Source organism: Heteronotia binoei, chromosome 5 (genome assembly GCF_032191835.1).
Source record: "Heteronotia binoei isolate CCM8104 ecotype False Entrance Well chromosome 5, APGP_CSIRO_Hbin_v1, whole genome shotgun sequence".
NCBI lineage: Eukaryota > Metazoa > Chordata > Lepidosauria > Squamata > Gekkonidae > Heteronotia > Heteronotia binoei.
Window position 1 is genome coordinate 75,763,577 of NC_083227.1, and position 14,865 is coordinate 75,778,441.

Sequence of the window (14,865 nt, forward strand, 5' to 3'; positions counted from 1 at the left end):
CCCCCTTTGAAGTAAAGAAAATTGTCACCCAGGGAATTTCATTGCAACCAGGGAGGTGAACTCAGGTCTTCCCAAGCTTAGTTCAACTACTATACCCTCTTTTTAGAAGTATAAATATTAACTTTTTCACAAGAGGAACTCCTAATTTAATAGTAGAGGAAACAGATCTAGAATCTACTAGCATGAAGCTTAAGTGGAATGGTAACACATCCACCTATCGTGTTTCTGTCAAAGATATAATGCACAGCTTCATGTATTAGCCTAAAGGTCTGTCTGCCCCTTGGGATAAGTGCCTCAAATTTGCCTCCTTTTGATTTACCCACTTCTCTGTTACTTTTGTGGATGCTGGCCTTAGGGGGTAAACAGACCTCAATCTGTCTTTTACTTATGATTGCCAACCTCTCCAAATTCCAGCTGATCTCCAGACCACAAATATCTATTTCTCTGGGGAAAATGGCTGCTTTGGAGTGTGGACTGTATGGTATTATACCCTACTGAAGTCTCTCTCACGAATCCAGGCTTCCCTGGATTGGCAACTCTGCTCTTACCAGTTGATGACTTTTTCTTCCATCTCCCCAAGCATTTCTTGATGCAGCTTGTAGATCTCTGGGAGTTCACTCAACCCCTCCGTGAGCATTTCTTCTTCAAGGTCACCGTCATCCTTATGACCCAGCACTCTTAAAACCACTTCATAGAAATCCTGTGAACATGCAATCCATAATATTATTTGTAGGCTTTTGCCGAATCCTGTGGCCATTTTCCCTTCTATTGTTTTCAAAATCTGAGCTTCATTGCTAAATTCATTTTCCATATCTTGATTAATTTTGATTAATTTTATAACCATTTGCTACTAAGAATAATTTTCTGCTGCTTTTTGCTGCTGTTCTGGTTGAGAGAAAGAGATTGAGTTTCTAGATGCTCTCAATGACTGTGCTATGGAGCAGATGGTCTCTGAACCTACCGGGGGGGGGGGGGGCGATCCTGGATTTGGTCCTAAGTAATGCCCAAGACTTGGTGAGAGATGTAAAAGTGATCGCACCGCTTGGGAGCAGTGACCATAACGTTATTGATTTCACCATTTGTATAAAAAGAGACTTGCCCCAAAAGACCAGCACAACCACGTTTAACTTTAAAAGGGGTAAATTCTCTGAGATGAGGAGGCATGTGAAGAGGAAACTGAAAGGAAAGGTAAATACAGTCAAAACCCTTGGGGAAGCTTGGAGGCTATTTAAAACTACAATCCTAGAAGCTCAGATAAAATATATACCACAAGTTAGGAAAGGCACAAACAGATATAAGAAAAGGCCTGCATGGTTAAGAAACAAAGTAATGGAAGCTGTAAAAGGTAAGAAAGACTCCCTTAAGCGGTGGAAAACCAGTCCAAGTGAGATTAATAAAAGGGAACACAGGCTGTGGCAAATCAAATGCAAGACTGTGATAAGGCAGGTATTCACTGTGGAAGATGAGAAGTCTTTGCCTGCTCCAGAACCACTAATTTTGGAAGGGGTGTTGAAAGGCCTGAGTCAGATTGAGGTGATAACTGATAGACGAATTAAAAACTAATAAGTCACCAGGTCCGAATAGCATACATCCAAGAGTTCTGAAAGAACTCAAAGTTGAACTTGTGGATCTTCTGACAAAAATTTGTAATCTTTAATTAAAATCTGCCTCCGTTCCTGAGGACTGGAAGGTAGCGAATGTCACCCCCATCTTTAAAAAGGGTTCCAGAGAAGATCCGGGAAATTACAAGCCAGTCAGTCTGACTTCAATACCAGGAAAGTTGGTAGAAACCATTATCAAGGACAGAATGAGTAGGCACATTGATGAACATGGGTTATTGAGGAAGACTCAGCATGGGTTCTGTAAGGGAAGATCTTGCCTCACTAACCTGTTACATTTCTTTGAGGGGGTGAACAAACATGTGGACAAAGGAGACCCAATGGATGTTGTTTACCTTGACTTCCAGAAAGCTTTTGATAAAGTTCCTCATCAAAGGCTCCTTAGAAAGCTCGAGGTCATGGAGTAAAAGGACAGGTCCTCTTGTGGATAAAAAACTTGCTGATTAATAGGAAGCAGAGAGTGAGTATAAATGGGCAGTCTTCGCAGTTGAGGACAGTAAGCAGTGGGGTGCCGCAGGGCTCGGTACTGGGTCCCATGCTCTTTAACTTGTTCATAAATGATTTGGAGTTGGGAGTGAGCAGTGAAGTGGCCAAGTTTGCAGATGACACTAAATTGTTCAGGGTGGTGAGAACCAGAGAGGATTGTGAGGCACTCCAAAGGGATTTGTTGAGGCTGGGTGAGTGGGCGTCAACGTGGCAGATGAGGTTCAATGTGGCCAAGTGCAAAGTAATGCACATTGGGGCCAAGAATCCCAGCTACAAATACAAGTTGATGGGGTGTGAACTGGCAGAGACTGACCAAGACAGAGATCTTGGGGTCGTGGTAGATAACTCACTGAAAATTTCAAGACAGTGTGCGATTGCAATAAAAAAGGCCAACGCCATGCTGGGAATTATTAGGAAGGGAATTGAAAACAAATCAGCCAGTATCATAACGCCCCTGTATAAATCGATGGTGCGGTCTCATTTGGAATACTGTGTGCAGTTCTGGTCGCCGCACCTCAAAAAGGATATTATAGCATTGGAGAAAGTCCAGAAAAGGGCAACTAGAATGATTAAAGGGTTGGAACATTTTCCCTATGAAGAAAGGTTGAAACACTTGGGGCTCTTTAGCTTGGAGAAACGTCGACTGCGGGGTGACATGATAGAGGTTTACAAGATAATGCATGGGATGGAGAAAGTAGAGAAAGAAGTCCTTTTCTCCCTTTCTCAAAATACAAGAACTCGTGGGCATTCGATGAAATTGCTGAGCAGTCAGATTAAAACGGATAAAAGGAAGTATTTCTTCACCCAAACGGTGATTAACATGTAGAATTCACTGCCACAGGAGGTGGTGGTGGCTACAAGCATAGCCAGCTTCAAGAGGGGATTGGATAAAAATATGGAGCAGAGGTCCATCAGTGGGTATTAGCCACAGTGTGTTTTTGTGTGTGTATATATATATATATATATATGTACACACACACACACGGTGGCTAATAGCCACTGATGGACCTCTGCTCCGTATTTTTTTGGCCACTGTGTAACACAGAGTGTTGGACTGGATGCGCCATTGGCCTGATCCAACATGGCTTCTCTTATGTTCTTAAATCTATCTTAAAATAACTTCATGGGGTTTTTTTTTAATGGGTTTTGCACAGCCTTACGAAAAACAAGGAGAATTCTATTTTTCTCTCCTGTGAAATGGCAGACTTCTCAGAGTACTGAATGCATGAAGCTGCCTTATGTTAGTCCTGTACATGCAACATATGCACACACAGGACCAATATTTACAGAAGAGAATGGAAATATGAACAAGCTCACTGTCTTCTATTCCTATCTACACATGTTCAGCTAATGAGCACAACACCTTCACTTGTATAAATGGTATATGCATAGATTCAGTTCCCATGATTGAGAGTACTACTTTTCAAATATTCCCCATTATAGGCCCTACACACATACAGTTTTTATATACAGGGCCAAGACAAGTGAGCTTGATTGTTAATTGAGTTACACTTAATCTCTTTCTTCATCTCTGCACAATATGTCATGTGAACAGGGCTATAGAATCAGATTACTGGTCCATCTAGTTCAGTATTGTCTATATGCTAACTTAAAGTAGTCTGAGGCAGGAAAAGGTCTTTGTGACTCCAGTGTCAAGGAGAGGGGCCATGGCAGGCACCCCAGGCAAAATTCCTCCCTACTAACACATTCTAGTTTAATTTAGTTTCAACTGAAATAACACACAAGCACACCATTTTCAGAAAAAGTGGAATAAAATTGGCCAAAGAGGGCAGGAAGAGGCAGTGCTGCATCCTAAGTAGCTGCCCTCTCTGACACATCCCAGAGACAGCGCATAGAGCCAGCATCAGGTTGGGCAGGGCTCCTGCTTTCTGCACTTGGCCTGGCCCCGCCCCCTCCACCCAGCAAAAGGCTGCCTTCCCTCTTACGCCTTCCTGCGGCATCACAAATGGAATCAGGGTAAGTCCAGATTCCAACTTCCTAATTCTTACTAGCCTTTACGTGGAGATACTAGGATTGAACTTGGAAACTTCTGCATGCCCAGTATATATGCTACCACTGATTCAAGGTCCTCCTCCTAGTGATGCTGTATATATTTATGTACTTGCACAACAGTTAAAGCCTCCAGAATCAATACCAGATGATTTAGAGTAAACAGGGACTTATGGGTTTGAATCCTAAGCCTTGTTTCTGCTTGCACAGAATGGAGCTGCTGCGGCACACATTCCTTTGATGTTTGCTGTTTTTTTTACCTGTTGACAGACACGGGTCTTGTCTTAGTAAAAGTGCCTATCACCAGACAAATACTCTTCATAGTGGAGAACTGCCTCCACAATGGAAAGGCACTCTGCACAAGTGCAAGCAGGGTTTAGGATCCAAGCTATAGGATCTTTGTAATGCATGTTCACTTACAATTATAAAAGCAAAGCAAACTGGAAGTCACCTGCTTCCTAAACTAGACACAACCATTAACTTGGAATAAATTCCCAAACAACAGCTGAAGATCTCCCTGCAGTTTCCCAGGCTCCTTTCAGTCCAGTTAAACTTTAAACTTTCTCCCAACTCTGTTCAAATGCACATTGCTGCCAGTGTTTTCTGTTCTGCTTCCACTAGCTCAGAAGTGTCGAACTCATTTGTTATGAGGGCCGGATCTGGCATGAATGAGACTTTGCTAGGCCAGGCCATGTCAGGCTGGGCCATGTGTATACCTATTTAAGATTAGGTGGAAGCTCTTGGAGACTTTCCATTCCAACTCAGTCAGAATCTTAGGGGGGCAGGCTTAAAGTTTTCTCTCCAAGCCTGCTCTTAACTAGTCAGTTTAAAGATTTGTAAAACAGAGGCTAAAGCACTAAGCAAGGACATTAAAACCAATCCATCCTGGATCATTTGACAACTTTGGCCTAATGGCATGAATCAGTCACCATATGCCTGACTTTCCCTTTCCTGGGATGTAACTTTAAGATTTTATTGCTCATCTCCACAAATGTATATGTGTATTCTAAGAACACACTGTATCCTTTCACAATGCAGGTTTCTTATGGCCAAAATACATGTTATATTTTGTAATGAATCAGGTCCAGGTTGCCTGCATCCAACATACTGGAACCCAAAAGGATGTTCTTTTCTTCAGACAGTGGCTTTCTCGTATGAAGCCACTGATTAAATGGAAAGCTGAAGATGCCAGTTTCTCTCTAACATGCAAGTTCCTCTCAAGCAGTTCCCCTCTAACAGGCAACTTTCTGTCTTGTTCATTTGCAAGGTTGCAGCTGTCATCAATTTAACATCAACCCCTAACATTAACCAGGTACACATGACAATCTGCACCTAGTATGTTCTCAGTGGTGCCAGCCTGATGTAGGGCTTTGAGTATTAAATTAGTAACTGACAAATCTATGCTGCCATAGAATTTCTCTAGGTGACTTTGGGCCAGTCAGTCTTAGCCTATCCTGTTCACACTCTCTTAGCCTATCCTGTTTCACAGGGTTATTGTTAGGATAAAATCGAAGCTTAGAGAACAGTGTTATAAAAACTGCTTTGAGTCGCACTGAAGAGAAAATGTTGTAGCAGATAGTAATTGTAGCAAAAACTACAGTAATATTTCCCCAACTCCCCCCACCCAGCCTTTTACTTTCAATCCCCAGGAAAAAACATTTGGCAATATAATTAATGGAACAAGTTATCAAATTAAAGGAAAGCTATGATGGCATCATTGGATGTTTTGCTGCTATTTTGTCACGAGATGAACAGTGCCAAAGTCACCACCATTACTTGAAGTTCATGCTGTTCTGTGCTAGTCCTCTAGTGTACCACATTGTCCAATAAGTCTTTGCTGATATTATAGCACTGGAGGATTTATACAGAGTAGAAGTTAGCTTAGCATTTCTGTTCTGTCTGGCAAGAGTCCTGAAGAACTATTCATGGCATAAATTCTCTTCTTTATTCCCCTGAAGCGGATATGCTTGGAGAGGAGTCTGAGCCAGGCAGCTGGGTGTTCCTTGTTCTGGCTATTGCAGGCAACTTTCTCGTTTTCTGCCAATCTAATCTTTATGGGGAAAATAACTAGATCTTACATTTGTGTATGAAAATAAGTGCACACTGGGGGAGAAACTGGAAGTACAGTCAGGGTTTCTGCTTGCGTTGGAGAACCATATGGAATCACTTACAACAACAGTGCTTTCCCAATCCTTCCTTAGCATCCCAATAAACCCTGGAAATGTCTGGGGATTTTATTGAGCAAGAAAAGGAGTGAGTGGCCAAGAGGGGAAGAGAGGGAGCCATTAATAGAAAAGCCAGCCCAAAAGAAATGCCCTGCTCAGGAGGGGAATTGAAAGCTCCCAGGGGTGCCTTGCTGATGGCAGCTGCAGCAGATGTGCATGTTGCAAAGCTTCCTGCTTTCATTAAAAAAGATTATCTGTCCCAATCTGACCTTCCTTAGCTGTTTGTATTGGAAGGAGACACTCCATTAACACATCCAAAAGACAAAGCTACTTGGAATATCACAGGGCACTCTAGTTAACACCAGGAATATTCCTGGTAAGAGACATTAGCAGTCTGAAGGTAACAGTAATTCCGGATGACTAGAAGATATTTGGATTTACCTCATTCCCATGACATGCGCTCTTTTTATGCCCTCTCTGTTACTATTTCATGGATACAATTATTTCACCCCGTATGTACATATCGCCTTGACCCAGATAGCCCAGTTTGTTTATTTATTTAATTTATATCCTGCCCTCTCCTATCGAGCTCAGGGTGTTTAACAACAGTTAAAATACATAATGTTAAATTAGAAACAATAAAATCATTAAAAATAATTTCATATATGCACAAATTACACTTACAATCCTAAAATCCAAGATGGCATCAGTATTATTGGTTCATATTTAGGACTATATACATTAGTGCTGTTAAATATTATTCGGCGCTCTGTATTTATACTGGGACAGGTTTAGATATCAATGCTGTGGTGAAGTGGTTGCTCCCCCATTAGATATTAAAAGCCAATTTGAACAATTCTGTTTTACAGGCCCTGTGAAATTGTGGCAAGTCCCACAGGGCACTGATTAGATCTCAGAAACTAAGCAGGGCCAGCCTTGGTCAGTATTTGAATGATGATGATGATAATGATGATATTGGATTTATATCCCGCCCTCCACTCCGAAGAGTCTCAGAGCGGCTCACAATCTCCTTTACCTTCCTCCCCCACAACAAACACCCTGTGAGGTGGGTGGGGCTGGAGAGGGCTCTCACAGCAGCTGCCCTTTCAAGGGCAACCTCTGCCAGAGCTATGGCTGACCCAAGGCCATTCCAGCAGGTGCAAGTGGAGGAGTGGGGAATCAAACCCGGTTCTCCCAGATAAGAGTCCAGACACTTAACCACTACACCAAACTGGCTCTCCACACCAAACTGGCTCTCCATCAAGGAATATCAGAGTTGCTATGCAACTGGAGACCATCAAGGAATATCAGAGTTGCTATGCAAAGGCAGGCAATGGCAAACCACCCTGAACTTGCCTTGAAAACCCTGGGTTGGCTGTGACTTGACAGGGAAAAAAAAGTGTACATCTGTATGCATTCTCTGAGAGCCACAGTGGGCAGTCTGCATCTTCTTGACTCTGATACATATGCCACATACACATATACATGAGAGTCCATTGCATCATTTCCCTTCCCCTTACAGCTGCCTTTCCTCACACGAAACAGACAGTAAGTTCCTGTTTGTTTTTACATAAGGATGTTTAATAGCATGCTTAATTTCACAATAGACCTGGCTGTTTTCCCACAAGATAATGTAATTTAGCAACCTCTACCTAAACACTTCTTGCTTCAGAAGCTGGTAGGAGACATGAAATTTCTCAGTATGTGAAAATTTATCTATTGACAATATTTTTACTCTGTTTTCTTAGGTTAAAAAACTTCTGGATGGAATACAATGTACAGTGTGGATATATGCACACATATGTATATACATGAATCTCCAACAGTACTCCTTGGTGGTAGATCAGGAATAGTGTTTACTTACTACCATTATATTATTTATAGCATTTACATGTATTGATTACATTTATTTATTTTATTTGTCAAATTTATATCCCCCCCCTCCCCTGACAGGCTCAGGGTGGCTAACAACAGTTTAAAAACATTAGCATTTAACAAATATATAATTTTAAAAATAAAATATATAATAAAACATTTCCATACATATTAAAAGTCCAAGATGGCAAGTTTCCAATTTCCATTATATTCGTTCAGTGAGATTGTCGGTTCTGTAAGGTAATAGCCACCTCCCCCTAACCATTGAAGGCAAGTTTGAATAATTCGGTCTTACAGGCCCTGCAGAACTGTGGCAGGTCCCATAGGGCCTTGATGTTTTTGGGGAGGGCATTCCACAAAGTGGGGGCTATTATCGAGAACGCTCTGGCTCTAGCGTTGGACAATCGAGCTTCTTTCGGTTCAGGGATCTTAAGGAGATTTTGAGACCCTGAACGAAGTGCTCTTTGGGGTATGTATGGGGAAAGGCGGTCCTGAAGGTAGACAAGTCCCAGGCCATATAGGGCTTTAAAGGTTATAACAAGCACCTTGAAGCGAATCCAGAAAGCCACAGGCAACCAGTGTAACGCTTTCAGCACAGGTTGTTGGAATACAAGCTATGTACATTCCAGCCATTATATAGTTAACTGTTTGTTTACCTGATAGAGGAAGTGATGTATTGTGACCTAAACTCAATTGTGGGATGGTTCTTACTTTGCCCGCGAAAGATGTGAACACAACATTGGTCTGAGAGGATGTTAGGTGTGAAATGCTTTGATCTTGTATGCAAGTTTTATTGCTCTTCTTCCTGAAGAGATGCTTTTTGGGGAGAAGAACAGTGAAGACAAAGAACGTAGCCATGTAGCAAGACATAGATAGACTAGCTGGTAAGCTAGATTGTTTTTCTGTTTTACCCCAAGTACCCTATCCTGATGTTTTCTAGTAAACTTTATTTCTTTTGCTAAGCTTAAGCCTTGACTCCAATTACTGCCACTCCAAACCTCTGAATTTAACATGTATTTCCTAACATTTTGGTAGCAGATGATAAAAGGTTCCAACACAGGTTGAATGTGCTCCCATACAGGTAACTCCTTTATATTGCACCTTTCCTCCTTCACAGAACTCAAGAGTGTCTTCCACAGTAGGAACAGCTGGATTGGAATCCAGTAGCACCTTAGATTTTTGGTATATACTTTCGACAGTCAAAACTCTCTTTGTAACATGATGAAGAGAGCTTTGACTCTTGAAAGCTTATAACTCAAAAATATTGTTGGTCTCTAAAGTGCTGCTGGACTCAAATCTAGCTGTTCTACTTCAGACCAACACAGCTACCCTCAGAAACTAGCACATGTAGGAGTCACTGCCCAGCCCCAGATGTGCTTGACTTCAGCAAGGCGATTGGCTCTCATCCTCTCCAACCATATCCTGGTACACAAGACTTTAGAATATTTGGCTTTCTCTGATCTATGAATTACTGGAGGGGACAAGGAGTAGAAGCTGGAAGGATGACATGGTTCCCTTACATTGGCTCTGAGCCTGGTTTCTGAGTTAGAAATCCCACCTTCCAGTGACACATTAAGCCCACTTTGAAATTCATTAGCCCACATTGAAATTCATTGAAAAACATTAAGCCCACTTTGAAATTCATCAGGTTGAATATCGACATAGCAGCTCTCAGTGAGGTCCGTTTCCCTGAGGAAGGTAGTCTTCAAGAACACGGTGCTGGCTATACCCTCTACTGGTCGGGTAAGTCAAAGGCTGAGAGCCGCCTTTCTGGCGTTGGCTTCATGGTCAGGAACTCCATTGCCTCCAAACTCGAAAACCTGCCAACAGGTCACTCAGATCGCATCATGTCCATGCGCCTCCCACTTCAAAACAAGCAGCATGCAACACTCTTCAGTGTGTATGCCCCAACCCTTCAAGCAGATCCTGCAGAAAAGAACAAGTTCTATGCTGATCTACGCAACCTCGTACGGAAGACCCCTACAGAGGACAAAGTGATCATCCTTGGCGACTTCAATGCCAGAGTAGGTAAAGACTCGGAAGCCTGGAAAGGAGTACTTGGCAAACACGGCATTGGCAACTGCAATGACAACGGGCGCCTCCTGCTAGAATTCTGCATGGAGCACCAGCTCACCATCACCAACACTATCTTCCAGCAGAAGAACAGTCTGAAGACAACCTGGATGCACCCAGGGTCCAAGCATTGGCACCTTATCGACTACATTCTGGTGCGCCAGAGAGACCTTCGAGATGTCTTACACACCCGAGTAATGCCCAGCGCAGAATGTCATACGGATCATCATCTTGTACACTGCAATCTCCGTCTTCACTTTAAACCCACACCCAGGAGAGGAGGTATCCCTCGGAGGAAGTTTCAGGTTGGCAGCCTCCAGTCAGCCGAAGTTAAAGCTGCCTTCCAGGCAAAACTCCAGTCAAGAATTGAGGACCCCAGTTGCCCCACAGACCCTTCTCCAGAAGCACTCTGGGAACACCTAAAAACTACCGTCCTGCAGATCTCTGAAGAAGTCCTCGGGTTCTCCACAAGGAAGAACAAGGACTGGTTTGATGAGAACAATCAAGAGATCCAAGAATTACTGGCAAAAAAGAGATCTGCCTACCAAGCACATCTTGCTCAGCCCTCCTGTCCTGGGAAAAAAGCAACCTTTCACGCTGCATGTAGCAACCTCCAGCGCAAGCTTCGAGACATTCAGAACGAGTGGTGGACCAAGCTTGCAGAGAGAACCCAGCTGTGTGCAGACACTGGTGATTTAAGAGGGTTCTACGAAGCCCTGAAGGCAGTATATGGTCCATCATATCCGGCTCAGAGTCCCTTGCATAGTGCAGACGGCCAAGTGCTCCTCACAGACAAGGCATCCATACTGAACCGGTGGTTGGAGTATTTTCAGGTTCTCTTCAGTGCCAACCGCGTAGTTCAAGATTCAGCAACCACCTCACCCCACTTCAACTGGTGAAAACAGAGTTGGATGAGATCCCCACCCTAGAAGAGACTGTTAAAGCCATCAAGCAACTGAAAAGTGGCAAGGCAGCGGGAGTTGATGGAATTCCACCAGAGATCTGGAAGCATGGGGGCACAGTACTACATAGCTCACTTCACAAAGTACTTGTCACCTGCTGGGAACAAGGCAAATTACCACAGGACTTTCGCGATACAATCATCATCACACTATACAAGAACAAAGGGGAAAAGTCAGACTGCTCCAACTACCGGGGGATAACCCTGCTCTCCATCGCAGGCAAAATCCTTGCCAGAATACTCCTGAACAGACTGGTGCCCACCATTGCAGAAGAACTCCTCCCAGAGAGCCAGTGCGGCTTCAGAGCTAACAGGAGCACCACCGACATGGTATTTGTTCTCAGGCAGCTCCAAGAGAAATGCAGGGAACAGAACAAGGCTCTGTATGTGACTTTTGTCGACCTTACCAAAGCTTTCGATACCGTTAGGAGGAAAGGCCTGTGGCAAATCTTGGAACGTTTAGGATGTCCCCCAAGGTTCCTCAGCATGATCATCCAGCTACACGAAGACCAGCGAGGCCAAGTCAGACACTGCAACGATCTCTCAGAGCCCTTCCCAATAGGCACAGGTGTAAAGCAAGGCTGCGTTCTCGCGCCAACTCTCTTTACGATCTTCTTTAGCATGATGCTTCAAAGAGCCGCAGTAGATCTAGATGATGACGATGGTGTATACATCCGCTATCGCACCGATGGCAGCCTGTTCAACCTGAGGCGACTAAAGGCACACTCCAAGACAATGGAAAAACTCATCCGAGAGCTACTGTTTGCTGATGCTGCTGCACTCGTCTCCCACTCGGTATCAGCTCTGCAGCATATGACGTCCTGCTTTGCAGAGGCTGCCAAGCTATTCGGCCTAGAAGTTAGTCTGAAGAAGACAGAAGTTCTCCACCAGCCTGCACCCCAGGAAGATTATCACCCTCCCTGCATCACTGTGGGTGAATCAGTTCTGAAGACAGTCCAGCAGTTCAGCTACCTGGGGTACATCATCTCCTCAGATGCCAAGATCGACAAGGAGATTGACAACAGGCTGGCAAAGGCAAACCGTGCATTTGGCCGACTGCACAAAAGAGTGTGGAGCAACAAGCATCTGAAAAAAGGCACAAAGATCAATGTTTACAAAGCGGTTGTGATGACAACCCTCATCTACGGCTCCGAATCGTGGGTTTTATACCGTCATCACCTGCGACTCCTTGAGCGCTTTCATCAGCGCTGCCTTCGCACCATCCTCAACATCCACTGGAGTGACTTTGTGACCAACACTGAAGTCCTCAAGAGGGCGGAGGTTACCAGCATCGAGGCACTGCTGTTGAAGACGCAGCTGCGTTGGGCAGGGCATATTTCTAGGATGGAAAACCACCGCCTTCCCAAGATTGCTCTGTATGGCGAACTCTCCACCGGCCATCGAAATAGAGGGGCACCAAAGAAGAGGTACAAGGACTCCTTGAAGAAATCCCTTAGCACCTCTCACTTCAACCATCACCAGTGGTCTGACCTAGCCTCAGATCGCAAAGCATGGAGGCACACCATCCACCAGGCTGTCTCTTCCTTTGAGAACGCACGCATAGCTGGTCTTGAGGACAAAAGGAGATTGAGGAAGAATCGCACTGCTACAGGACCAACCCTAAATCAGACTTTTCCCTGCAGCCGCTGTGGCCGGACCTGCCTGTCCCACATTGGTCTTGTCAGCCACCAGCGAGCCTGCAGCAAACGTGGACTATTGCACCCTTCTTAAATCTTCGTTCGCGAAGCCAAGCCAAGAGAGAGAGAGAGAGAAATCATGCTATCATCCCAGTCCTGTTTGGACATGACACAGTTCTTGAATGGGATGTGAAACTCCATTTGAAATTACAAGGAAACCACAATGAATTCCTGGGGAGGAAATGAAAGCAACAGATCTGGGTACTGGATGACACATTTTAAAAAAAGAGTAGCTCAGTGCTTTGGCATGGCCTCAAGTGTGCAATAAGACTGCTATAGCCCGTGCATGACCCTACACCCAGTGTTTTACTCACTGGGTTCAACCTTAGTAGAAGCCACTATTTCATCGGGTTTACACAGTTCATTAGTGTCATCAAGCTCTTCAGCCTGTGCCAGGACATTCCATGTCCAGACTCTTTGGACAAGACCTGCTGGGAATTTATGTTTTCAGAGACTACTGTACAAGAAGCAGGCTAATATTTTAAATGCTACTGGATGGAGTAGTGGAGGGAAGTGCAGATGTTTTAACAATACAGTGAAAGTTGAGATTTAGCTGCGTTAACAGAAAAAACAGCACTCTCTCTTTCCCTTCCCCACCAACTAAGTGCGATTTCCCAGTCACTGTATGTGGTATGAAGAAACATGCTGTGAAAGGAAGAGGGCTCTAAAAAGAAACTGTTGTAGACTGTAGTCATATATCTCATCCAAAAATGCCATACTTTATACATTTAGGCAGCTCTATAAATTGGGTCTGACATGCTGAAAAATCAACTCTACTGCACCAAATATTACAGATGCTCTCAGAAAGCATGTTTACTTTCTCTACAAAGCAAAGTGATGCTTGTTCAGGATAACTGCTCTGCTGCTATAACTTAACTCCAGCAAGCAAATATGATCAGGTTTCTGCTGGATTTCCATTTCTAAGCACCATGAATAAGAGTATACATCAAGAGACTAGGCATTTTATGAATATCAGTGAATTTTACCCAACAGAAGTTAAAAACAGTTTTGGGGTAGTACTTTTTGGCAGTAAAACAGCATAAGGGGCAAAATTAGATACCCCTCTCCTTCCATGTTGGTTGCTCTCTTCCAATTGCATTTCCTGTGGGTACACTGTTTATAAAAAAACCAAAAACCTGGAAAAAATAATTACACAACTATATATAATGAGTACCTTTGCCCTGAGATGGCCCAGCCTGTCATAATCCCATCAGATTCACCAATCCAATCCAAGGTAGTGTTTAATATCTATCAAAGAATACCTTTGGTGATGAAACACAGAGGGAGTGCTAGATACATTCCCTAAGCATCTTTCAGATTTTCTATTGGGGTTGAAACGGAAAGGCTGATATTAGTTAGGGCTGTGCCAAACATTCCCTAATTGTGATGTTCATTTTGAAAGCAGCTCATTTAGCTGAACAAATTGCTTACAAAAATACCCTGCCAAACATGATAATTGTTTCAATGCTATGCACTTCTCTTCTGTTTCCATAGCGGCTGCTGCCCCTCAGCACAATTTTCTTCTGTGCCCTCATATTCTTCAGCCTAACTTGGCCGCACTGCTCTTTAATGTCACTGGCTTTTATAAGCATTCACGATATCACGAAGCACTGTGTAATCACTAGGCTTCCCAACCCTCCCACCCTGGTGGGGGACCCCAGGATTTACAGCCTCTTCCCCCGCTCTCCAAAAAAACAGAAGCGGGGGAGGGGGAGAAACGGCGCCAAGGAGCGTGGCGAGCCACCCCATCTCGGAGGAGCAGCTACAGTGAAATCAGAGAAGGGGAGGGTGGAGGGAAGGAAGACATTTAAAAAGGTGTGCCATCCCTTGAAATGCGATGGCCAAAACTCCCGTTGGGGTTCAGTGATGCTTGTCACACCCTTGCTCCTAGCTCCACCCCAGTGTCTCCTGGCTCCACCCCAAAGTCTCCTGGCTCCAAAGTCCCCAGAGATTTCTGGAATTGGACTTGGCAACCCTAG

General features: G+C 44.0%; 1 protein-coding gene across 1 annotated transcript in view; it reads right to left on the minus strand.

Annotated features, from left to right (window-relative positions):
* The window catches only part of FGD5 (FYVE, RhoGEF and PH domain containing 5), a 272,449-nt gene that overhangs the window by 68,876 nt on the left and 188,708 nt on the right, over positions 1–14,865 (minus strand). The window contains exon 6 of the mRNA XM_060239650.1: positions 549–700. Coding sequence (XP_060095633.1) covers positions 549–700 — 152 coding nt within the window. The remainder of the gene's footprint in view (positions 1–548; positions 701–14,865) is intronic.